Source organism: Aquarana catesbeiana, linkage group LG02, assembly GCF_042186555.1.
Source record: "Aquarana catesbeiana isolate 2022-GZ linkage group LG02, ASM4218655v1, whole genome shotgun sequence".
Lineage (NCBI taxonomy): Eukaryota > Metazoa > Chordata > Amphibia > Anura > Ranidae > Aquarana > Aquarana catesbeiana.
This window is the reverse complement of record NC_133325.1, coordinates 525,032,379-525,057,584: the sequence shown is the minus strand read 5'-3', so window position 1 is coordinate 525,057,584 and position 25,206 is coordinate 525,032,379. Positions and strand designations below refer to the sequence as shown.

The 25,206-nt window shown below is 42.4% G+C and overlaps 1 protein-coding gene across 4 annotated transcripts in view; it reads right to left on the bottom strand.

The window, feature by feature from the left end:
• The window catches only part of PIK3C2B (phosphatidylinositol-4-phosphate 3-kinase catalytic subunit type 2 beta), a 1,217,858-nt gene that overhangs the window by 139,916 nt on the left and 1,052,736 nt on the right, over positions 1-25,206 (bottom strand). For all 4 annotated transcript variants that reach the window (XM_073615832.1, XM_073615830.1, XM_073615833.1 and 1 more), the window contains 2 exons: positions 16,761-16,962; positions 15,551-15,675 (listed from right to left, as the gene is read on the bottom strand). In XM_073615832.1, the coding sequence (XP_073471933.1) occupies positions 15,551-15,675; positions 16,761-16,962 (327 nt within the window). The remainder of the gene's footprint in view (positions 1-15,550; positions 15,676-16,760; positions 16,963-25,206) is intronic.

Here is a 25,206-nt window from a genome sequence, read left to right as displayed (position 1 = left end):
AAGATATAATAAAATATTTACAAAAATGTGAGGGGTGTACTTACTTTTGTGAGATACTGTATTTATCGGCGTATAACATGCACCCCAAGTTTAGGAGGGAAGTTTAATGAAAAAACTTTTTGGAGGGAAGATTAAGGAAAAAAAATTAAATGTGAAATGCCCATCCATGCAGCCTTATCAGTGTCCAGTGTCCGTCTGCAGCCTTCCCCAGTGTCCGTCTGCAGCCTTCCCCAGTGTCCGTCTGCAGCCTTCCCCAGTGTCCGTCTGCAGCCTTCCCCAGTGTCCGTCTGCAGCCTTCCCCAGTGTCCGTCTGCAGCCTTCCCCAGTGTCCGTCTGCAGCCTTCCCCAGTGTCCGTCTGCAGCCTTCCCCAGTGTCCGTCTGCAGCCTTACCCAGTGTCCGTCTGCAGCCTTGCCCAAAATTGCAGCATGATGGGCTTCTAAATTTTAGTGCCGCTAAGATACACAGAGCCGGATATCCTGTGTATTCGGCTCCTCTTGCAGTCCCGCCCCGTCCCGTCCCTTGGCCCATCTCCTATGATGGACACAACACCGGTCCAATGGTGGGACGTAAAGGCTAGGAGGCGGGACTGGGTGTAACTGCGAGCGAAGCCGAGCCTAGTACACAGTACACTTGGCTCGGTCTATTTTGGCGGCGCTCGCTCCTCTTCCCCTCATAATAAATAAATATATATATATATATATATATATATATATATATATATATATACATACACACACAGGATTATATATATATATATATATATATATATATATATATATATATATATATATATATACACACACAGTGGGGACGGAAAGTATTCAGACCCTTTGCTCAGTATTTAGTAGAAGCACCCTTTTGATCTAATACAGCCATGAGTCTTTTTTGGAAGGATGCAACACGTTTTTCTGCTTGAAAATCACTTCAAGCCCCCAAACATTATTTATATATATATATATATATATATATATATATATATATATATATATATATATATATATATATATATATATATATATATATATATATATATATATTTTTTTTTTTAGCAGAGACCCCAGGGAATAAAATAGCTGTTGTTACATAGTTACATAGTTACATAGTAGGTGAGGTTGAAAAAAGACACAAGTCCATCAAGTCCAACCTATGTGTGTGATTATGTGTCAGTATTACATTACATATCCCTGTATATTGCGGTCATTCAGGTGATTATCTAATAGTTTCTTGAAGCTATCAATGCTCCCCGCTGAGACCACCGCCTGTGGAAGGGAATTCCACATCCTTGCCGCTCTTACAGTAAAGAACCCTCTACGTAGTTTAAGGTTAAACCTCTTTTCTTCTAATTGTAATGAGTGGCCACGAGTCTTATTAAACTCTCTTCTGCGAAAAAGTTTTATCCCTATTGTGGGGTCACCAGTACAGTATTTGTAAATTGAAATCATATCCCCTCTCAAGCGTCTCTTCTCCAGAGAGAATAAGTTCAGTGCTCGCAACCTTTCCTCATAACTAAGATCCTCCAGACCCTTTATTAGCTTTGTTGCCCTTCTTTGTACTCGCTCCATTTCCAGTACGTCCCTCCTGAGGACTGGTGCCCAGAACTGGACAGCATACTCCAGGTGCGGGCGGACCAGAGTCTTGTAGAGCGGGAGAATTATCGTTTTATCTCTGCAGTTGATCCCCCTTTTAATGCATGCCAATATTCTGTTTGCTTTATTAGCAGCAGCTTGGCATTGCATGCCATTGCTGAGCCTATCATCCACTAGGACCCCCAAGTCCTTTTCCATCCTAGATTCCCCCAGAGGTTCTCCCCCCAGTGTATAGATTGCATTCATATTTTTGACACCCAAATGCATTATTTTACATTTTTCTACATTGAACCTCATTTGCCATGTAGTCGCCCACCCCATTAATTTGTTCAGGTCTTTTTGCAAGATTTCCACATCCTGCGGAGAAGTTATTGCCCTGCTTAGCTTAGTATCGTCTGCAAATACAGAGATGGAACTGTTTATCCCATCCTCCAGGTCGTTTATGAACAAATTAAATAGGATTGGTCAAGCACAGAACCCTGGGGGACCCCACTACCCACCCCTGACCATTCTGAGTACTCCCCATTTATCACCACCCTCTGAACACGCCCTTGTAGCCAGTTTTCAATCCATGTACTCACCCTATGGTCCATGCCAACGCACCTTATTTTGTACAGTAAACGTTTATGGGGAACTGTGTCAAATGCTTTTGCAAAATCCAGATACACCACGTCTACGGGCCTTCCTTTATCTAGATGGCAACTCACCTCCTCATAGAAGGTTAATAGATTGGTTTGGCAAGAACGATTCTTCATGAATCCATGCTGATTACTGCTAATGATATCATTCTTATTACTAAAATCTTGTATATAGTCCCTTATCATCCCCTCCAAGAGTTTACATACTATTGATGTTAGGCTAACTGGTCTGTAATTCCCAGGGATGTTTTTTGGGCCCTTTTTAAATATTGGTGCTACATTGGCTTTTCTCCAATCAGCTGGTACCATTCCAGTCAATAGACTGTCTGTAAAAATTAGGAACAATGGTCTGGCAATCACCTGACTGAGTTCCCTAAGTACCCTCGGATGCAAGCCATCTGGTCCCAGTGATTTATTAATGTTAAGTTTCTCAAGTCTAATTTTAATTCCGTCCTCTGTTAACCATGTAGGTGCTTCCTGTGTTGTGTCATGAGGATAAACACTGCAGTTTTGGTTACTGAAGCCCCCCGATTCACTCGTGAAGACTGAGGAGAAGAATACATTCAATACCTCTGCCATCTCCCCATCCTTTGTAACCAGATGTCCTTCCTCATTCTTTATGGGGCCAATATGGTCTGTCCTCCCTTTTTTACTGTTTACATACTTAAAGAATTTCTTGGGATTTTTTTTGCTCTCCTCCGCTATGTGTCTTTCATGTTCTATCTTAGCCATCCTAATTGCACCCTTACATTTCTTATTGCATTCTTTATAAATTCTGAATGCTGTGGATGATCCCTCAACCTTGTATTTTTTGAAGGCCTTCTCCTTTGCTTTTATATGCATTTTTACATTGGAGTTAAGCCATCCAGGATGTTTGTTCGCTCTTTTAAATTTATTACCCAATGGGATACATTGGCTAATGCCCTTATTTAATATGCTCTTAAAGCAAACCCATCTCTCCTCTGTATTCTTTGTTCCTAATATTTTATCCCAATTTATGCCTTTTAGCCAGGTTTGTAGTTTAGGGAAGTTGGCTCTTTTGAAATTCAGTGTCTTTGTGTTCCCTTCATGTCTCATATTTGTGTGATTTATACTGAAACTAATTGACCTGTGATCGCTGTTACCTAAATTGCCCCGTATTTCCACATCTGTTATCAGGTCTGTATTGTTGGTAATCAGTAGATCTAGTAATGTTTTATTTCTAGTTGGTGCGTCTACCATCTGACCCATAAAATTGTCCTGCAAGACATTAAGGAACTGGCGAGCCTTAAATGAATGCGCGGTTCCCTCCGCCCAGTCTATGTCTGGATAATTAAAATCCCCCATTATGATAACACGTCCCATCCTTGCTGCTAATCCAATTTGTGATAGGAGATCCGTCTTCACTTCCTCCCTCAGGTTAGGGGGCCTATAGCATACTCCCAGTATTATTTTCCCCTTAGCTTCATCCCTTTGGAGCTCTACCCATAAAGATTCCACCTCCTCCCTCATCTCTCACATTCACTTGTACATTATTCTTGATATATAGGCATACCCCTCCCCCTTTTTTACCCTCTCTATCCTTGCAGTATAGGGTATACCCTTGAATGTTTGCCAGCCAATCATGAGAGCTGTTGAACCAGGTCTCTGAAATTCCCACAAAATCCAAATCCTCCTTGTACAACAGTATCTCTAGTTCACCCATCTTGTCCGCCAGGCTCCTGGCATTGGTGAACATGCCACATAGTTTAGACCGGTCGCATATTGTCCTCGTATTGGGTGTTTCAAGATTGCAACTTGGACTTGCTACTATACTCACCTTGCGTTTTTGTGCTTTGGTTAACCTACCACTAATGCCCCCAATACTACCCTCTGGAGTATCTTCCGCGCTGGCTATCACTGTCTCTGGACCCTCCCCCCCATCGCCTAGTTTAAAAACCCCTCTAACTTTTTGGCCATCTTCATTCCCAGCAGATCTGCACCCTCCTCATTTAGGTGCAGTCCGTCCCTTCTATAGTACCGGTTACCGACTGAGAAGTCGGCCCAGTCCTCCAGGAACCCAAACCCCTCCTTACTACACCAGCTCTTCAGCCACTTGTTTACTTCCCTAATCTCCCTCTGCCTCTCTGGTGTGGCTCGATGTACCGGTAGTATTCCTGAGAACACTACCTTGGAGGTCCTTTTCCTCAACTTAGCTCCTAAGTCCCTAAAATCGTTCTTTAGGACACTCCATCTGCCTCTGACTTTGTCATTGGTGCCAACGTGCACCATGACAGCCGGGTCTTCCCCAGCCCCTCCCAGTAATCTGTCCACAAGATCCGTGATGTGCCGAACCCGAGCGCCCGGTAGACAACATACTGTTCGGCGCTTCAGGTCTTGGTTACAGATTGCCTTCTCTGTCCTTCTAAGAATTGAGTCCCCTACCACCAGAATCTGTCTTTCCTTTCCCTTTGCTGCCCCCCCACTCTCACTGGAGGAGTTCTTCCCCTGGCAGCTAGGAGAGTCCCTCAACTGCAGCAGTGCTGGTCCCTGACTGGTTACACCAATGTCACTCAATGGAGCGTACTTATTGGGATGCTCCAGTCCTGGATCGGCCTCCCTGGCACTTCCCCCTCTACCCCTCCTGACTGTCACCCATCTACTCTTTGCTAGTGCCGGCACCTCTTTGTCTCCACCCGCCTCTGTGCTGGCCCCTGCCGGCACCTGCCGTGTACGTTCCTGGCTCACCTTTAGTATGGAGGGACTTCTCAGTGCTGACAGTTGCTTCCCCAGATTCAGAACCTGGGCTTCCAGGGAAACAATGTGCTTACATTTTGCACAGCAGTATTCGCCCTCGATCGGATGATCAAGGAACGCATACATGCGGCAAGATGTACAAAGAGTCGCCTCTCCACACCCGAGGCGACTATTTTTATGTCACACAGTATTTGCGCAGCGGTCTTTTAAACGCAATTTTTAAAAAAAAATACACTAATGAATTAAAAAAAAGACTAAGCAGTAAAGTTAGCCCATTTTTTTCGTCCAAAAGTTTTGATTACCTGTTTTTGTGTATTTAATATTTAAGATATAGTTTTATTTTTAATCTAAATTATACATACAAGTGTACTGATTGGAGGTTTGTTTTGTTTAATAAATGTTTAAATGTAAAAAAATTTCTGTATCACTTATTACTTAAGGTTGCTTTCACACTGGAGCGGGCATGAGTTGACAGTAAAACGCTGTTAGTTTTAGCGGCGCTTTATCATCATTTTAGCGGCGCCATTCGGCTGCTAGCGGGGCACTTATAACCCAGCTAGCGGCCGAGGAAGGGGTTAAATGCGCCGCTGCCGAAACGCTTTGCAGGCGCTTCGGCAGCGGTGCGCATTCATTTCAATGGGCAGGAGTGGTGGAGCAGCGGTATGCCCTGCTCCAAAGATGCTACTTGCAGGACTTTTTTTTTTTTTTTTAACATCCTGCCAGCGCATCACCTCAGTGTGAAAGCACTTGAGACTGCAGAGGAGCCGTTTTGCAGGCACTTTACAGGCACTATTTTTAGCCCAAAAGCGCCTGAAAAACGCCCCAGTGTGAAAGGGGTCTAACTGTTAGATTTTATGAGATGAAGGGAAAAAAAAAAAAAATCAGCCTAACATATCGGCCCAAAAAACTCGGCATCATATATCGGCCATCGGCCACCACGATTTTTAAATATCAGCATCGGCCAGAGAAAAACCCATATTGGTCGACCTCTAATGCATATTCTTAGCCCCCAAGTGCATAACTTTACATTTATCAACATTAAACCTCAGTTGCCACTTAGTTGCCCAATTAGACATTGAGGTCAACTTGTAAATTGGAGACATCCTGTAAGGACGTTATTCCACTGCATAGCATAGTGTCATCTGCAAAGACTGAAATTTTACTTTTAATCCCAGACCCTATATCATTTATAAAGATATTAAAAAGTAAGGGTCCCAGCACTGAACCTTGGGGTACACCACTGATAACCTTAAACCATTCAGAGTACGAGTCATTAACCCCTACTCTCTGAATTCTGTCTTTTAGCCAGTGTTCTATCCATTTACAAATGGATCTTTCCAAGTATATAGACTTTACCTTACACGTGAGCTGTGTGTGGGGAACAACTGTGTCAAAACACTTTTACAAGTCCAGGTATACGTCCACAGCCTCCCCTCTGTCCAAGGTTTTACTTACCTCCTCATAAAAAGAAATCAGGTTAGTCTGACAACTTCTGTCTTTCATGAATCCATTGCTGTCTACTGCTTAAAGTATTTTCTTCCAACAAGAACTCGTCTATGTGGTCTTTTATTAAACTCAGTATCCAGTATCTTCCCGACTTTAGAAGTTAAACTAACAGGTCTATAGTTACTTGGTAGACTTTGATCCCTTTTAAATATGGGCACTACATTGGTCCTGCGCCAATCCAGTGGTACCATTCCAGTTATTAACAAGTCCCTAAAAATTAGAAACAATGGCCTTGAGATGACAGAGCTCAATTATTTTAGGATCCGTGGGTGGATGCTATCTGGTCCAGGTGCTTTATCCACCTTTATTCTGTCTAAATATTTCTGGACCATATCCCTTTTGAGCCATTGAGGATCATTTGGGGCTGTGTCAATACCACCCCTATTATGGACATGAGCTCCCCCATGCTCCTTTGTATACACAGAGCTGAAGAAAGTATTTAATACATTTGCCTTCGCTTTGTCCCCAGTAACCCACTCTAGATTATTTTGTAAAGGGCCTACATGCTCAGATCTGACCTTTTTACTGTTAATAAATTTGAAATTTTTTTTGTGGTTCGTCCTACTATCTTTTGCAATCTGTCATTCATTTTGAATTTTTGCATCCTTGATTTCCTTTTTACATATTCTGTTATATTCTTTGTAACATTTAAAAGATGATGGTGGCGTTCCATCATTTTTATATTTTTTAAAAGCTCCTTTTTTTTTATTTTTTATAGCCATTTTAACTGTGGTGGGGAGCCACATAGGTTTGATTTTTAGCCTTTTAAACGTATTGCCCATGGGAATATACTTTGCAGTGAGTTTACATACAGTCACTTTGAAGAATTTCCATTTCTGTTCATTAATGCCAATATTCCCTCCCAGTCTAAGTCCTGGAGAGCAGCCCTCATCCTTGGAAAATTTGCTCTCTTAAAGTTAAAGAGGAAGTAAACCCTCGTGAAAAAAACTATTTAACACCCTGCAAGACAAAGGCATAATTAGCTAGTATGAATAGCATACTAGCTCATTATGTATTACTTACCACAGATCGAAGCCCCCCCGCAGCGGTCCCCGTCTCCCCCTCCGGCCGCCGATATGTTGTCCCGGAGTTACTTCCGGGTATGGCGGCTCCGGTGCTGTGATTGGCCTGATTGGCATGCGCGCGGGAGCCGCCGGTAACAGCACGCAGACTGAAGCAACGGCACATAGGTGCCATTGCTTCAGTTTGCCCCAGTGCACATGTGCCGATGACGTCGGCACATGCAGGGGACCTAAACCGTGCAGATTTAGGAGAGATCCTGGGTAGCTACAGGTGAGCCTTAATATAGGCTTACCTGTAGCATAAAGTTGTTAAAAAGGGTTTACAACCACTTTAGGTGTTTTTATCTTACCAGTATGTATTTGTTCCTTGCAGCTAACATTAAATGAAATCATGTTATGGGCACTGCTACCCAGATGCTCTTTTATACGAATATTGGTAATAAGCTCTACATGGTTTGAGAGGTCCAGCAGAGCGTCATTCCTAGTCGGGGCCTCAATAAACTAGACCATATAAACCAGGTTTATAAATTTTTGCCCTTTAACTGTCCCTGCAGTGCCATTACTCCAGTCAATTTCCGGGTATTTAAAATCCCGCATTATTATCACTGTTCCAGCCCTTGCAGCCCTTTCCATCTGTGCAAGGAGATTAGTCTCTACCTCCTAACACTGGGAGGTCTATAACAAACTCCAATGACAACCTTTGGAGTATGCGCACCCATGTACAGTTCCACCCATAATGCTTCAGACTCATCACACTCTCCATCAACTAGGTCCTTTTTCTACACTTGCTTTGAGATCACTTCTCACATAGAGACAGACACCACCACACCTCCCGCTTTATCCTGTCTTTCCGAAAGAGAGCATAGCCAGGAATATTAATAGCCCAGTCATGAGAAGAATTAAGCCAAGATTCAGCAATACCAATTAGATCATAGTTCTCCTTGTGCACCAGAACTTCCAACAACACAGAGCTTTCATTGATGGGCACTGGTGAGAATGCATTGATTGGCAATGATGGGCACTGGTGAGGCTACAATGATGGGCATTTATGGGCACTGGTGAGGCTGCAATGATGGGCACCGATCAGGCTGCATTTATGGGTACTGATCACACCGCATTGATGGGCACCGGTGAGGCTGCATTGATGGGCATTTATGGGCACTGATGAGGCTGTGCTGATGAGTACTGGTGAGGCTGCATTGATGGGCACTGGTGAGGCTGCACTGATGGGCACTGGTGAGGCTGCATTGATGAGCACTAGTGAGGCTGCTCTGATGGGCACTGATCAGGCTGCATTCATGGGCACTGATGGGCACGGAAGCTGTGCTGATGGGCACTGGTGAGTCTGCATTGATGGGCACTGGTGAGTCTGCATTGATGGGCACTGGTGAGGCTTCATTGATGGGCACTGGTGAGGCTTCATTGATGGGCACTGGTGAGGCTGCACTAATGAGGCTGCATTAATGGGCACTGGTGAGGCTGCACTGATGTGAATTGATGGGCACTGATAAGGCTGCATTAATGGGCCCTGGTGAGGCTGCGCTGATGGGCACTGGTGAGGCTGAATTGATGGGCACTGATCAGATTGCATTGATGGGCACTGATGAGGGGGCACTGATGCTGCTGCTGCAATGATAGGCTGCATTCATGTGCAAGGATGAGGCTGCACTGATGGGCACTGATAAATTTGTTGTTAATATTAATTTTTGTAACTTAATTGTGAATAAAAGATTTAACAGTGTCATTTCATGAGATAATTTATGAGGGCGTGTTTAGGGGCAGAATTAGGCACAAAGCAGGGTATGGGTTGGGTGGGGCAACTGGTGGTGAGTAACCCTTTTTTTTTTTTTTTTTCTCAATCAAATATTTTTTAGTAATTTTTCATTATACAACAAAAAAGAAAAACTCACAAACAAATAATACATTTCTCAGGATTTTCCCCACCCTAAGCCCGGGTTCACACCTATGCGAGTTAGATGTGCGTTTCTCCGCATCTAATTCACATAGTAGGAGAATGTGACTGGCTCCCTATGGAGCCGGTTCACATATCTCCAGGGTGGCTGCGGAGCGCACAGCCGCCCTGAGTCTTTGGCTCCGTTTCAGGGCTGAATTCAGGCATAGAATCGGCCTGGATTCGTCCCTGAAACGGGGAACAGGGATGCACAGTGCTCCTGTGCGATCCGCAGCCCGGCATAGTGTGAACCTGGGCTAAAACTATTTCAACACCTAAAAAAAAAAAACAAAAAAAAAACCCACAGAGCATTTCCACATTTGCGATCACCAGTTTACATTTCAAACTTTAATTAAAACCCTCCTTCACAATATTAAGCCTTAGTAATACTTCTGTCATGGCACTTGCTACTGAAGAAACAGAGGCTCTTTACCACGTGTCCAATCAAAACAGGAAAAGCTGTGTATCGGCTGTTCCTCTATCGCATTTGAGAAACGCGAGTAGAGGAGAGCCAATCGGCTGCTCTCCTGACAGAGGGGGATCTGTGGTGATTGATTATCAGTGAAGGACCACCAGGGATGCCCACCAGGTATGCCACCCATGGCCATCAGGGATGCCAATCAGTGCCCATCACTAATGCCTGCCAGTGCCTGCTTATCAGTGATGCCCATCAGTGCCACCCATAAGCATTCAGTGCCACCCATCAGTAGACATCAGTGCCTATCAGTGTCACCCATAAGTACCCATCAGTGCAGACTTTCAGTGCCCATCAGTGTCGCTTATCAGTGCCACCTATTAATGCCCATCAGTGCTGCCTATCAGTGCTCATCAGTGAAGGAGAAAATGTACTTAATTACAAAATTTTATAACAGAAATGAAGAAAAAAAAAATGTTTTTTTCAAAATAAAAACCCCAGAGGTGATCAAATACCACCAAAAAGCTCTATTTGTGGAAACAAAATGATATAAACTTTGTTTGGGTACAGTGTAGCATGACCGCGCAATTGTCATTTAAAAAGCGAAAGTGCTGAAAGCTGAAAATTGGCTTGGGCAGAAAGGGGGGAAAGTGCCTGGTATTGAAGTGGTTAATGCATCTCTATGCATTAACCACTTCACCCCCGGAAGAACTTACCCCCTTCCTGACCAGAGCGTTTTTTTGATTCGGAACTGCGTCGCTTTAACTGACAATTGCGCGGTCGTGCGACGTTGTACCCAAACAAAATTTACGTCCTTTTTTTCCCACAAATAGAGCTCTCTTTTGGTGGTATTTGATTGCCTCTGTGGTTTTTGTTTTTTGCGCTATAAACAAAAAAGAGCGACAATTTTGAAAAAAACCACAATATTTTGTACTTTTTGCTATAATAAATATCCCATTTTGTTTTCAAAAAAGCAATTTTTTCTCAGTTTAGGCCGATATGTATTCTTCTACATATTTTTGGTAAAAGGAGAAAAAAAAAAAAAAAAAATCGCAAAATTTGGTTGATTGGTTTGCGCAAAAGTTATAGCGTCTACAAAATAGGGGATAGATTTATAGCATTTTTATTACTATTTTTTTTTTTTTTTTACTAGTAATGGCGGCGATCTGCGATTTTTTTTTTTTATCGTGAATGTGACATTATGGCGGACACATAGGACAATTTTGACACATTTTTGTGGCTATGGGGGCTAAGTATGCCCCGAGCATGGCCAATTTATTTATGGCCAAGTGGGAGGGGGACGTCATTGATGCCCAAAATAGACCAGAGGTGGTCTTATGGGCTAGATATATCGATGACGTCCTCCTCCTATGGGATGGCAGTGAGTCAGATCTGCTGGACTTTATGGCAATCAATGAAAACAATAGGAGCATCAAATTTAACTTTGAAGCGAGTTTGGAGGAAATTAATTTCTTGGACCTGACAATCACAGTTAAAGAGGAGAGATTCATCAGTCTACTTATTTTAAGCTATTTTACATCTCTTCAGACAGTTGCCATTATGAACCCTGGCTTAGAGCTGTCCCTTATGGCCAATTTACGCGTTTGAGGCGCAACTTCACTGAATTTGAGGTTTTTGACAATCAGGCAGCTGTCCTCTCCACCAGATTTATAGAAAAGGGCTATGATCTGCAAATGTTGTCCCAAACTGTGAAGATGGTAAGGGATATGGACGATCGCCACTTTTGGCAGACAAACCACGCCAGGTGATGGAAGATAAAATGTCCCTGTCATTTATTACGTTTTCGGTGCAACACCGGAGTATTAAGAAATTGATCCAGAAGCACTGGCATCTATTAGGCAATGATCAGGTTTTACAGAAAATATTACCGGATAAACCGCAGATAGTATTCAAGGGGCATCCTCACTTGGGAACAGAATTGCTCCCAGTGTTCAGGATCCGTCGAAAACGAACAGATGTTTCTTTCAAAACTTCACGGGTTACTATCGGTGCAGGAAATGTCAAGTCTGCTCCCTAAATAGTTGTAAGAATAGAAAGATCTGTAAATTTGTGTCCACCAGCACCTCTCTGGCTTTTGAAGTAGAACCTTTTATCACTTGTTCATCTGAGGGTGTGGTCTACCTCATCCAATGCCCCTGTGGGTTGCAATACTTGGGGAGGACCAAAAGGGCTCTCCAGGTAAGACTGAACGAACACATTAGCAACATCAGAAAGGGCTTTAAGAACCATTCAGTTTCCAGACATTATGATGAGGTGCATCATAGGGACCCCTCCAATACACTCTATATGGGGATAGACAAGTACAAGCCCCATTGGAGAGGCAGCTCATTGGTTAGGGAGGTCTCCAAACAAGAAATAGCTTGGATATACTGACTCAAAACTTATGTACCTTTTGGCTTAAATGTAGATACCAATGTTAATGCATTTATCAATAACTCTTAATTTGCATTTTTGTTTTCGATATCTGCATTTATGTTTTGTCTGCAGTTTCCATGCTGTCATTTCTTCATCTTATACAACTATGGCTGTGATCAACCGTCTTACCGAAATAGACGGGTACCTCTGGTCGTTAGACATATAATCTGTATGCACCATCCGTTATATATATATATATATATATATATATATATATATATATATATATATTATATAAGTGTATATATATATTGTTTTATGAATTGTATTATTGACTTTCGTTTTGAGCCCTCACACCTCATGGACTTATTATCCATAGTAGATGAATTCAGGCTTTTAACCTGTTGTTATTCCAGTTGAATATATTTTTTGTTTTTTACAAATTATATGTATTTCTATTAACTCACTCCTTATTTTATTAAGTAACCTGGTTACTTTGGTCCATTTGTGTGGGTTGGACAATTTTCATACTGTCCACTGGGTGTCGCTCTGCCGCAGTGCTGAGTCTGTCACCTTCACACACATTGGATTTCTGGTGTGTGTATGTGTGTTATGACATTATCCCATACCCATTTTGATTATATTTCCAATTTTAGAATGTCTTATGTCCGAGCCATTTTGGCTCGGTCGCGGACTAACTTTTAGATGACCAAGGTTCTGTTTTGAGCTATTTTTGGTGTTCGTATGCAGAGGGTCTTGTTAGACTCCGACAGCGCGATGGATATTAATTTGCACTACTGCGCATGTCGGTGGTGGCTCAGAACGAGGCTTGGTGCGCTATTTCCTGTATAAGTAGAGGTGACGCAGTGCGCCGCCCGTGCCCCTGGACGACGCAACGCGTAGAGCAGAGTGACGCGCTGACGTCACCTCGTGCTCCATTCATTTACCCAGAAGGACGGGTTATCTGCTTGTGCTCCGGCCGGTGCATCAGACTTCAGGCTCTTTTTTTAACTGCAACATTGTAAGTGTACTACTTTCTTTTAAACAATGAATAATCATAAGGTTTTACACTATATGGAGCGTTTATATTTTTTATGCACCACGCTATCCATGTGGTGGTCTGATTGGCCATCAGGTGGTTGCCCAGAATCCGTAATTGCGCCTGCTGTCTTTTGGAGCCAGGTTGTGATTCATTACATGCATTCCTTGATCCTCTGTTATGGGGGATCATGGTGATCTGGTAAGAGTGCATTCCTGCTGATTTGGTGGTGGATTCAACACAGTTTCCTGCTCAGAGTTTGAGGACGGCTTGTTCACATTTTTATGGACTTTTTTCTCACATTGCACTTGTGTATTTTTATTTGATCACAATGTTTTGATTTTTTAATTTTCAATTAATTTATTTTGTGCACTTATGGACTTTTTATGTGTTATTTCACTATTATTGATGTTCATTTTCATTAATTCATCATTTATGGACTTACTAATAATTTTTTTTTTTTTGGTTATCATTGATTAGTTTTATTGTGGACTTACATCCATTTTGACACTCGTCACATTTTTTATTTATTGTCACGTTATACACAGGATTCTTTTACAACATTTGAACAATAGGTGGTTCATATGTTACTGTTTGATTCTAGTTTAGAATTTTATGGGTAGCGCAATTCTAATTTTTTCCCATTTTCCTTTTTGTATTAATGTAATACATGAGAATTGCAGCTCCCGAGCGATTGAATGGTTGGAACCACTGGCATTAATACAGCGATCAGTGCCATTAAAAATGCATTGATTACTGTAAAAATGTCACTGGCAGTGAAGGGGTTAACAATAGGGGGAGGTGAAGGGGTTAACTGTGTTGCCTGGGAGGTGATTCTAACTGAAGGGGGAGGGGACTAACTAGAGGAAGTGACGGATCGTGGTTCCTAGCTAATAGGAACACACAATCTGTCACTCCTATCAGAACAAGGAAGTGTGTGTTCACACACACTTGTCCCTGATCTGTCTCTCCTGGTCACGATCGCTCGTGGCCAGCGGTCATCGCGATCGTTGGCCACGAACATCGGCACCCCCGTGTGCAGCGGGCACACGCGCCTGCTATCCGGACCCCACGAGCCAACGTATAGCTACGTGGTTTCGCGCAGGGGGGCCAACCTGCCGCAGTATAACTGCGGCGGCTGGTCCAGAAGCCGTTAAGATAAAAAGCCTTCTGTGTGCAGCAGCCCCCCTCAGCCCCCCTAATACTTGCCTGAGCCCTATCTCTGACCAGTGATGTCAAAGAGTGTCTCGGCGGTCCGGGACTCTCCCTCCTGTTTGGCACAGCAACAACGCCATTGGCTCCCGCTGCTGTCAGTCAGTTAGCTAATTAGGAGAGAGAGGGGTGGGGACGAACCACAGCTTAGTGTCTGAATGGACACACAGTTGCAGCTCGGCTCGGGTGCCCCCTTAGCAAGCTGCTTGCTGTGGGGGCACTCAACAGGAGGGAGGGGCCAGGAGCACAGACAAGGCACCTAAGAAGAGGAGGATCCAGGCTGCTCTGTGCAAATCCACTGCAACAAAGCAGGTAAGTATAACATGTTTGTTACTTTTATTTTAAAAAAAATAGACTTTACAATCACTTTAGGGCCTGGATAGTAGCTAAGGACTTGAAATTTGAGCCCTGCTTTAAACCACTACAGACACACAGTAGTAATTAGATACACATGGATTTTACTACTTTCAGATAACAGGAGCAAAAAGCAAGTGAACAAAGACAACTCATTCAATTGTTTGTTTCATGTTCTCCCAGATAACAGCAGCAGGACAAGTAGGGGCCTCCTACAGATGAGATTGTCTCCTAGTCTGGCTTAAAAGTGTCACCTCGTGTACCTTTAGGCTCGTTTCACAATGGTGCGATACTAGAACCCTGAGAATCCAGTGCGGGTTCCCACATCGTACCTGAATCACACAGTGGTTCACACGGAGATCTGCGAACCGCTGGGGGTGTCAATGTAAAGTTAATGACAACCCCAGATTGGTTTGCAGAGTGCAGTGTGAACTATAAAATGGTGCAGGAAATGGATCGCATAGGTGGGAACACCCATGCAATCCGATTTCAGTGCGGACCAAAAAAAGGGTCCTGCACCATTTTGGTGTGAATGTGATGCGATTTCAGCCAATTTGTATGGATGAAATTGCATTGCACAGATATCGCATGTGATCTGCACAGCAAATCACATGCGATGTCTGTCATCGCACTAGTGTGAACCATCATTTTTGTACAGTGACAAAAAAAACAGCACAAGACACTAAAGTGCCAATTTGCAAACCTAACATTCAATGTCCTTGTATGAAACTTACCTGGGAATCTGTGATGATGGGAAAATAAGCCTCAGCTTGTTATGTAACTCCTGAAACTCCTCAAAGGACCTCTGAATATGTGTAGTTTCATTTGGACTTTCTCTGACTACTTTGATCACGAACACCTGAAAAAAAAAAAAAGTTATAAATATTTAGAAGTAAATTTAGAAACATTTGTGAAACATAACGCCTCATGCACACGGACATTTTTTTACAGCTTAAAAACGCCTGTCTATGTTAGTCTATGGCTTCATGCCCACCTAGGCGTTTTTGAGCTGCAAATGGCATAGGCGTTTTTAAGCTGTAAAAAAAAACCAGGACCAGTGCAGTCCGTAGCACGGCGTTAGAGCCGTTAGGAGCTTTTGCTCCAAAGGGAGTGCATATAGCTGAGAGATGTGTGTTTCTTTAAAAACGCTACTTACCGCTAACGCTAAAAAACGCTCAAACGCTAATGCAAAACGCGGTAAAAATCGAGTTTTTAACGTCCATTTTTCCAGGCGTCGGACCTAGCTTTACAGCACATTTTTTAAAACGTCCATGTGCATGAGGTCTAAGGTGTATGCAATTGTAATAAACAATGATATAAAATCCACTGTTAACATTAAGATTATGCTAAATGTGAACAGTAGTAGTTTTCTATATACACATCTTATTTATCATGGTGTCCATGACGTATGTTTTTTTTCTTGTTTATAGCAACCAAACGTAATTGGAAATCGAACTGATTGACGTAGGCAAGAATAAATATTCTTCCGGTAGTCAATGAGATAAATAATATCCACAATAGCTGTATCAGACCCCATTGTAAAAAAAAAACAACAAAAAAACAGTGGATACTGCAGTTAGGCCGGTCACCAGTTCAGCAGGAGCCAGCCGAATTACGATCTGTCTGTGGGCAGGCTGGTTATACTAAAGATACATTGATTTATTATAGTACAATCAGCCTGTTGGGTTTTCCTCGTGCGATCACTGCCAGTGGCTATAGCTGCCAACAGTGATCATTGTATTCTGACAGGTGGGAAACATCTGCGGGAGGGATTTCCCTGTCAACACTGACTGTGTTGATGGGGGAATCTAGCAAATTTCTTTCCTTCAACCACAGAAATTGTATAGTGTATGGCTTGCTTTATGGTGCCCTGTCTATAAATTGCAATAAAAGATGTCCTTCATCTTTCACCATCTTGGGACATAAAGATAAGTTTTTACTTACATATCCCTTATTAGGATTACATATCTTTTTATATCTAGTCAGGAAGACATCACAGATTCTCCCATCCATTTTCATTGTATGAATTTTTGGAACAAAGGAGAGTGTCAGACGTTCATCTAAACCACTAAATTTCAGCTGTGCAAGGTTGTGTATGAAAAAATTCAGCTTCGTAGCCACTGATCCAAGGCTGGATTCTATAAGACTGGGGAAAAGAAGAAAGAAGATAGAAACACAATGTAAAACAGCCTAGCATGTATACTTTCTAAATCTCTCAAAAGCAATACCTAATTAATCAAAAGCCATAACCTTACATGTCTGATGCCCGTTGGAAGTTTATTGCAACAGAGGGTAAATATTGATAACTAATATTAATCTTGCCTGCAAAACAATCAGACACAGACTGTTGAAATAATGATGATAATAATAATGTAATGTATTGTAACATCATTCCAGTGGTATACATTATTATGCAGTGTACATGCAGTTACATAAACTGAAAAGGTACCAACAGAATAATATGGATACATTCAAAGCTGACATTAACATAAGCAGTTCCAGCAAACACTTATGAGTTTCTGGCAACCAGGTCCTTAGCCATGTCAGCAGGGCCGTCTTTGAAATTGATTGGACCCCGGGCAAACATTTTCTTGGGCCCCCCTTCCATGCAATTTCTCTCTCCACCTCCTCTAAAACATACAATAAATAGCAGCTAGACTCAAAATCAGTTTAATGAATCAGATCAGGCAGCGATTGTAATTGGTTGCCAGAAGTTACAGTGTATCATTACCGCTCACTGACTGGCTGCTAGAGGTTACAGCACACATTATGGCTCACTGATTATTTGCTAGAGGTTACAGTACATGAAGTCTGCTTGTTGATTGGTTGCTAGAGGTTACTGCACGTTATTACTACTCACTGATTGGTTACTAGAGGTTACTGCATATCCTTACCGCTCAATGATTGGTTGCAAGAGCATTAGTGCTTACTGATTGGTTGCTAGAGGTTACAGCACATCATCTCCTTACTGCCTGCACACCATGGATTGGGGATGTAAGGATGAGCTCTGGCGTGTTCGCACACTCCACGTGCTGACCCCGCCAGGGAGTCGGCACAGCGCTGCACTAATCACAGGCAGTGAGACATTTTACCGATGTGTGGCTGCAGAGATCGGGAAATGTCTCACTACCTGTGATTAGCGCAGCACCGTGCTGACTTCCTGGCGGGCTCGGCATGCGGAGTGTGCGAACACGACGGAGCTCATCCTTATGGGGATGTGAAGGGACCCATCAGTAAACTCCTAGGGATACTAGGACTCCTGGGATCAGTGGCAATGATGGGGGAGGAGGGGTGTGATCAGTGGCAATGCTGGGTGGTTGATGGGATCAGTGGCAGTTGGTCAGATGGGATTAGTTAGGAGGCAGTACAGTGTGGCAAATTCTGAATCATGTAGAGCAAAGCTGGAAATCTTTGGCAAGTATATAGTGGGGGGTTCTACACTGACCACCAATGTAATGGGGAATTTGCACTGACCACCCTGTAACGAGGGATTTTAAGCCACCCACCAATATAAAGATGGATTTCTACACTGACACCAATGTAATAGGAGCATGTACACCAACCACCAGTGTAAGGGGGAATATACAATGACCTCCATGTAACGGGTAATTTACACTGACAACCATTATCGAGGAGATTTGTACTGACCACCAATGCAAGGTGACACTTCTACACCAACCACCAATGTTAGGGGGGATTTACACAGACCACCAATGTAAAGGGGGATTTACACTGACCACCAATGTAAAGGGGGATTTACACTGACCACCAATGTAAAGGGGGATTTACACTGACCACCAGTGTAAGGGCGATTCTGCACTTCCCACCAATGTAAAGGGAAATGTACACTAATCACCAATGTAATGAAGAATTTACACTGACAACCAATGTAATGGGGGATTTTACGTAAAAAAACAATAAATAGGGCTTTCTACACTGGCCACCAATGTAAGGGGGCTTTACACTTACCACCAATGTAAAGGGGTTTCTCCATGGATCACCAATGTAAGGGAGGATTCGAAACTGACCAAAAATGCAAGTTTTAATTTTTGTTTACTGATTACCAATATAACGAGGCGTTTCTACACTGGCCACCCATGTAATGGGTATTTACACTGTTCATTAATCTAATGGTGATTTACACTAACCACTAATGTAATCGGAGCATTCACAGTAACCACCAATGTAAGGAGGGATATACACTGACCACCAATGTAACGGGGACCTTCACACTGGCCACTAATGTAAATGAAAGGATTGTACACCAATCCCCAAAGTAATGAGAAGATTTACACTGACCACCAATGTAACTAAGACATTTAGCCTGCGTTCATATTTGTGTGTTGCAGAAATGCATGCAAAATCTCTTTCCTGACGGTGCTGTGGCACCATGTTGTTTTTAAAAAGGGATCCACCTCCAATTTCCTTACCTTTGAAAAACAGGCTGATGTTAGGCTTAACCACTTCAGCCCTGAGCCTCTTTTTGAAATTTGTTGTTTACAACTTAAAATCATTTTTTCTGCTATAAAATTACGTAGCATCCACAAACATTATATATATATTTTTTTCAGACACCCTAGAGGTCATTGCAATACGTTTTGTCACACCGTATTTGCACAGCGGTCTTTGAAACGCAATTTTTTGGGAAAAAATACATTTTTTTGACTTAAAAAATAAGACGTCAATAAAGTTAGCCTAATTTTTTTTATATTGTGAAAGATAATGTTACACCGAGTAAATTGATACCCAACATGTCATGCTTAAAAACTGCGCCCGCTCGTGGAATGGCGACAAACTTTGACCCCTAAAAATCTCCATAGGTGACGTTTAAAAATTTCTACAGGTTACCAGTTTTGAGTTACAGAGGAGGAGGTGCTATAATTATTGCTCTTGCTCTAACGCTATACCTCACATGTGTGGTTTGAACACTGTTTTCATATGCGTGCGTGACTTACCTATGCATTCACTTCTGCGTGTGAGCTTGGCGGGACGGGGCGCTTTAATTTTTTTTTCTCCTTATTTTACTTTTTATTTTTACATTGTCCTTTTAAAAATAAAATTTTTGGGTCACTTTTATTCCTATTACAATGAATGTAAACATCCCCTGTAATAGAAAAAAAGCATGACAGGACCTCTTAAATGTGAGATCTGGGATCAAAAAGACCTCAGATCTTACATTTAGACTTTAATGCAATAAAAAAAAAAAAAAATGTCACTTGAAAAAAAAAAAAAAAATTCCCCTTTAAGAGCATTGGGCGGAAGTGACGTTTGACGTCACTTCTGCCCTCTAATGTTATGGAGCCGAGTGGGGGGCATTCTTTCCCTCTTTCAGCATCCAGCCTGTGAGGGGAGAGCACCTGATCGTCTCTGCTGCTACCCACTCCCGCCCCCGGTAAAAGGGATCTTGCTGGGAATCCACCACTGAGACCACTTTCATCTGTAAGCCATCCATCCACTGTGGAGAAAAATACAGGGGTTATGGCAGCTATCTGCTGCCATAACAATGGTATTTAATGTCAAAGTAACGACGTATATCCACGGTGGGCGGTCGGCTAGTAGTTAATGACCACAGTTGTAGGTAAAGCTTTCCAGCATGCCAATTTACCTCCCCAGTGGGCAGCATTCAGCAGAAGTGATGGTGGATATGACCTCTGAGGGTCAGGATATAAACATGAATGCCACCTCTATTAACATATCAATGCCGCCGGTCCACGGCTATTTACATGTTAATGCCACCTCTATTTACATATCAATTCAGGTTATTTACATGTAAACACAGGGCCTGCAGGTGAGTCATCTGTACACGGCAATAGAGCAGAGCTGGGCAGCAATAGTAACAGAAGTTCACACTGAGATATCAGGACACAGCATGGGACTAAAACTTCAAGAGACAAGGGAATTTAAACTGAGATAGCTGGCAAGTATGAAGCAGCTGCTTTGGGCCCCACAACAATGATGGGGCCCAGGGCAACTGCCTGTTTTGCCCTGTCTTAAAGACGGCCCTGCATGTTAGGTAATGTGAAACTATACCATCCTTGTAGGCATAGCAGCAGGTTCACCTTAATGTTCCTTCCCTTGCAGCATATATTCACGTTTCACTTCCAAGTAGCTCAGTTAAACTACCAGTTAGGAGGAAAATACCCAATACTTGTAGATATGAATGAACATGTGACCCACTCCCTTTCCTTTCAATTAATAGTCACAAAGAGGTGGGTAGACCGGGCAGACAAAGGGTCAAGAGGCCTCAACCCTGTAAAAGCTCTGATTGAAGCTACTGGAAGTGTCATCTTTGTTCCCAGAGGCTGAACAGAATGAAGGGGGAGCAAAAGGAATGTATGTTCTGCTGCCTGTGAATGTGCACAGATGCTAAACCCATGTGAGACATAAGCCAAGAAGTCAATAAATTACCATCACAGCTGTAACACAATGCTTTAGATATTTACTTCAGGATATGAAGGTGTGAGCTTAAAAAAAAAAAAAAAAAAAGTGTTGTTTCCTTTAAGCAAGTTAATCAACTCTGAAATGGATGCACAAATTTGAGTCACCGCTAATCAGGGACAAACAATTACACAAGATAAACCAAACCCTACATCTTGGAAGGGTCAGTGAAATCCTTAAAGATAAGAAAATCATCAACCTGTGTGTCTGGATTGTCTACAGTGGGCCACATCCCAGTAAATTCCACATCAAAGAGAAAAAGCTCCATACTATTTTCAGAAGGAAGCTATGACTAGACAGGTTCTTTTCAGTCCTCATAAAGGGAGGGTTTAAAAGGCAGATATAATAAGAAGGTCTTGGAAACCACAGCTTTATAAGACCCAATGCTTGGAAATGCAGGCCCATACCCTAGTTTAGAGTAGAACATACTGCATCAATAAGATGAGCAAGTACCTCTTGTAAAACTCATATAGTGTATGCCATAAGTCATATGGGGCTGAAACACACTTGAGGAGAAGGTTGTGAAGGCTCTAAATTAGAATCAGAGATCGTAATAGGATCTTTACTACACTTAGAGGTGAAGGCATTTTACTGGGTTCTGTTGAGTGTGCAAAAACTCCTGTGAAAAATCAGAATTAGATATTGGAGGTCTTGTTGAAATGTGTCAGGTTTCAGTCACATGCTGCAGAGCAGTATACGACTCTGGAGAGGAAGACTCTATAGTAATAGGGGTCCCGGGATCTATGTTGCAAATGTCAGGTCTTTCTAGGAAAACAGAGCAATCGCCCCATCAACGGTAAAATAGTACAGGCTGAGAACACCCGTGGCAGCAGAAATGTCCTCAGCGCATCTCTGCAAAGACATGTTGCACCATGTAGCAGAGAACAATTAAGCCCAAAGTGAGGCAAAGCTTTGTGTACTCACAAACTCAAACATCTGGTGTTGATGAGGATTGCAGGTGGACAGAGGCAGGCAGGTAGTGGAATAAGACAGGAGACCAAAAGATTTACAAGGTATAGAAGTAGCAGCAGCCACAACTGGAAAAATGCTTCCTCTAAGCTGAAAGGCTGGAAAAACGTAAAGCATGCACACACACTTCAACTAGACACTCGGCACTCAGTTCTCTCATCCTGTTACCGCAACAAGATGGCAGAGGTGAGAAATTTGTGAGAAAAGTGTGCAACAGTGCAAACAGGGAGGTAGCTTCCAGTGCCGAAAGTGCTTTACAGAAAACGCAATAAACCAAAGTTTGGGTAGTGGCATAAATCCAGGTGCCTTTAAGTCACATTGCATGCAAATCCCATAGGCTGAAAGAGCAAAAGGATTTGGATACAGCTATGGAAATGTCTAAACAGGTCAGGCTGGATGGTCTTGCATACCTAATAAGTCTGCAGAGATTGGGTCACACCAGAACCACACTCTGGACCTGGAGAAGACCCTGCTGCCATCCAACAGTGCACAGAGGTCTGGAAAGCACCACAAAGCAAAGCCTACTGAGTGAAGGAAAAAGTACAAGCAAATTTGCTATTTACCAGAGCAGTATGTGCAGGTAGGTTGTCCAAAGCGAAGCCGAAAAAATACCAATATAATTCAGCTCAAGGGCTTGTTCACAAAGTGAACCTGCAGGAACTGGTTCACACCAGAGGTTGTGTCACAGCTCTGTACTTGGAGAGTGCTCTGCGATTAAGACAGCAAACAAGAGTACTGGGAAGTGTCAAAATGCAGAACCTAGTAAGTGAAGTTCAAATTCTGCAGTTCACCAGTCCAGTTGGCTGCGGGTATGGCTTTCAAACTTATGCTGAGGAAATACCAACAGGCTTCTGTAAGAAGGGTTTACTCACACAATTAGCTTTTAAAGACTGGGTCACCTCTGAGGCTGTGCCAGGTCTCTGGACGTGGAAAGTACTCTGTGACTAACTACAAAGCATACAAAAGTCTGAAGAGTGCCAGGAACAGAGCCCAGTACTTAAAGGTCACATTCCAGGTTAACCCTGCAATATTCGGTGAAGCAGGGTCCAGGTATGGTCTCCAAAGCAGTTGCTGAAAATACACTGGATACTAAGCTGCTGCAAAGAGACTAGCACAAGCAGCGTATGCAAAGTTGTGACTGAGGTGAGCAAAGAGAAAAATCCTAGTAAATATACATATATATTTAAGGTTTTCCAAAGCAGAGTAAAGGAAAAGGCATCCAACCTCCTAGGACACTAGCAAAAAACAGAGGGATGATGGATGGAGGCGGGGTTATACTAGGCTGTCTAAACATTTTTTATTTGCCCAGTGAAAATTGAAAACAATGGTATCAGCGCTTAAAGTGGTTGTAAGGCTTACCTGTAGGTAAAATGAGTATCTCCTAAACGTGCACCATTTAGGAGATATTCACCCTGTATGCAGCCAGTGACAGCACTGGCGCATGTACTCTGAAGGTCAGGCAATTGAGTGCTTCGTGCCCGGAACCGAGTGACGTCATCGCGGCTCCGGCCAATCACATACCCGTAGCTCGTGAACCCGGAAGACATGTCAGCCCTCTCAGCAGTGACTTTACATTGCTGGAGGGCTTCGTTCTAAGGTGAGTATTACAAGCAATGCATACTAGCACATTATGTCATTGCCTTGCAAGTTTCTTTCTTTTTTTTTTTTTTTTTTAACATTAGCGGTTTACAACTGCTTTAATGGTACATATAGCTGCTAGAAATTAGTGCAGATATACAAAACACTATAGTAATAATAACAAAGAAAGACGAGCGCTGCAATTTTTCTTTGTTATTTATTATTTGCCAGTGATCAAATCTCCTATGTGTGTCAGTATAACCCACACGTTACATCGTTAGTTCGTGTGTATATATATATATATATATATATAAAGAAGACAATTCACCCTGCCACAATTCTCCTATCTCAGCGCTTAGGGATATTAGGTATATGGAGATGTATTAAACAGCAGTGATTTAACCTGATGTCAAAAAATTACAAAATGAGATGTCTCTCAGCAGCCACTTAACAGAAAATACAGATGTGTAAATAATCACTCTAGGTGAACCATTAACCTATATATATATATATATATATATATATATATATATATATATATATATATATATATATATATATATACACACACACACACATACACAGTTGTGCTCATAAGTTTACATACCCTGGCAGAATTTATGATTTCTTGGCCTTTTTTTAAGAGAGTATGAATGATAACACAAAAACTTTTCTTTCACTCATGGTTAGTGTTTGGCTGAAGCCATTTATTATCAATCAACTGTGTTTACTCTTTTTAAATCATAATGGCAACCAAAACTACCCAAATGACCCTGATCAAAAGTTTACATACCCCAGTTCTTAATACCGTGTATTACCCCCTTTAACATCAATGACAGCTTGAAGTCTTTTGTGGCATTTGTGGATGAGGCTCTTTATCTAATCAGATGGTAAAGCTGCCCATTCCTCTTGGCAAAAAGCCTCCAGTTCCTGGAAATTCTTGGGCTGTCTTGCATGAACTGCACGTTTGAGATCTCCCCAGAGTGGCTCGATAATATTGAGGTCAGGAGATTGAGATGGCCACTCCAGAACCTTCCCTTTATTCTGCTTTAGCCAATGACAGGTCAACTTGGATCATTGTCATGTTGGAATGTGCAAGTACGTCCCATGCGTAGCTTCCTGGCTGATGAATGCAAATGTTCCTCCAGTATTTTTTGATGACATACTGCATTCATCTTGTCATCAATTTTGACCAAATTTTCTGTGCCTTTTGTAGCTCACTCATCCCCAAAACATCAGTGATCCACCTCAGTGTTTCACAGTAGGAATGGTGTGCCTTTCATCATAGGCCTTGTTGACTCCTCTCCAAATGTAGCGTTTATGGTTGTGGCCAAAAAGCTCAATTTTGGTCTCATCACTCCAAATGACTTTGTGCCAGAAGGGTTGAGGCTTGTCTCTGTGCTGT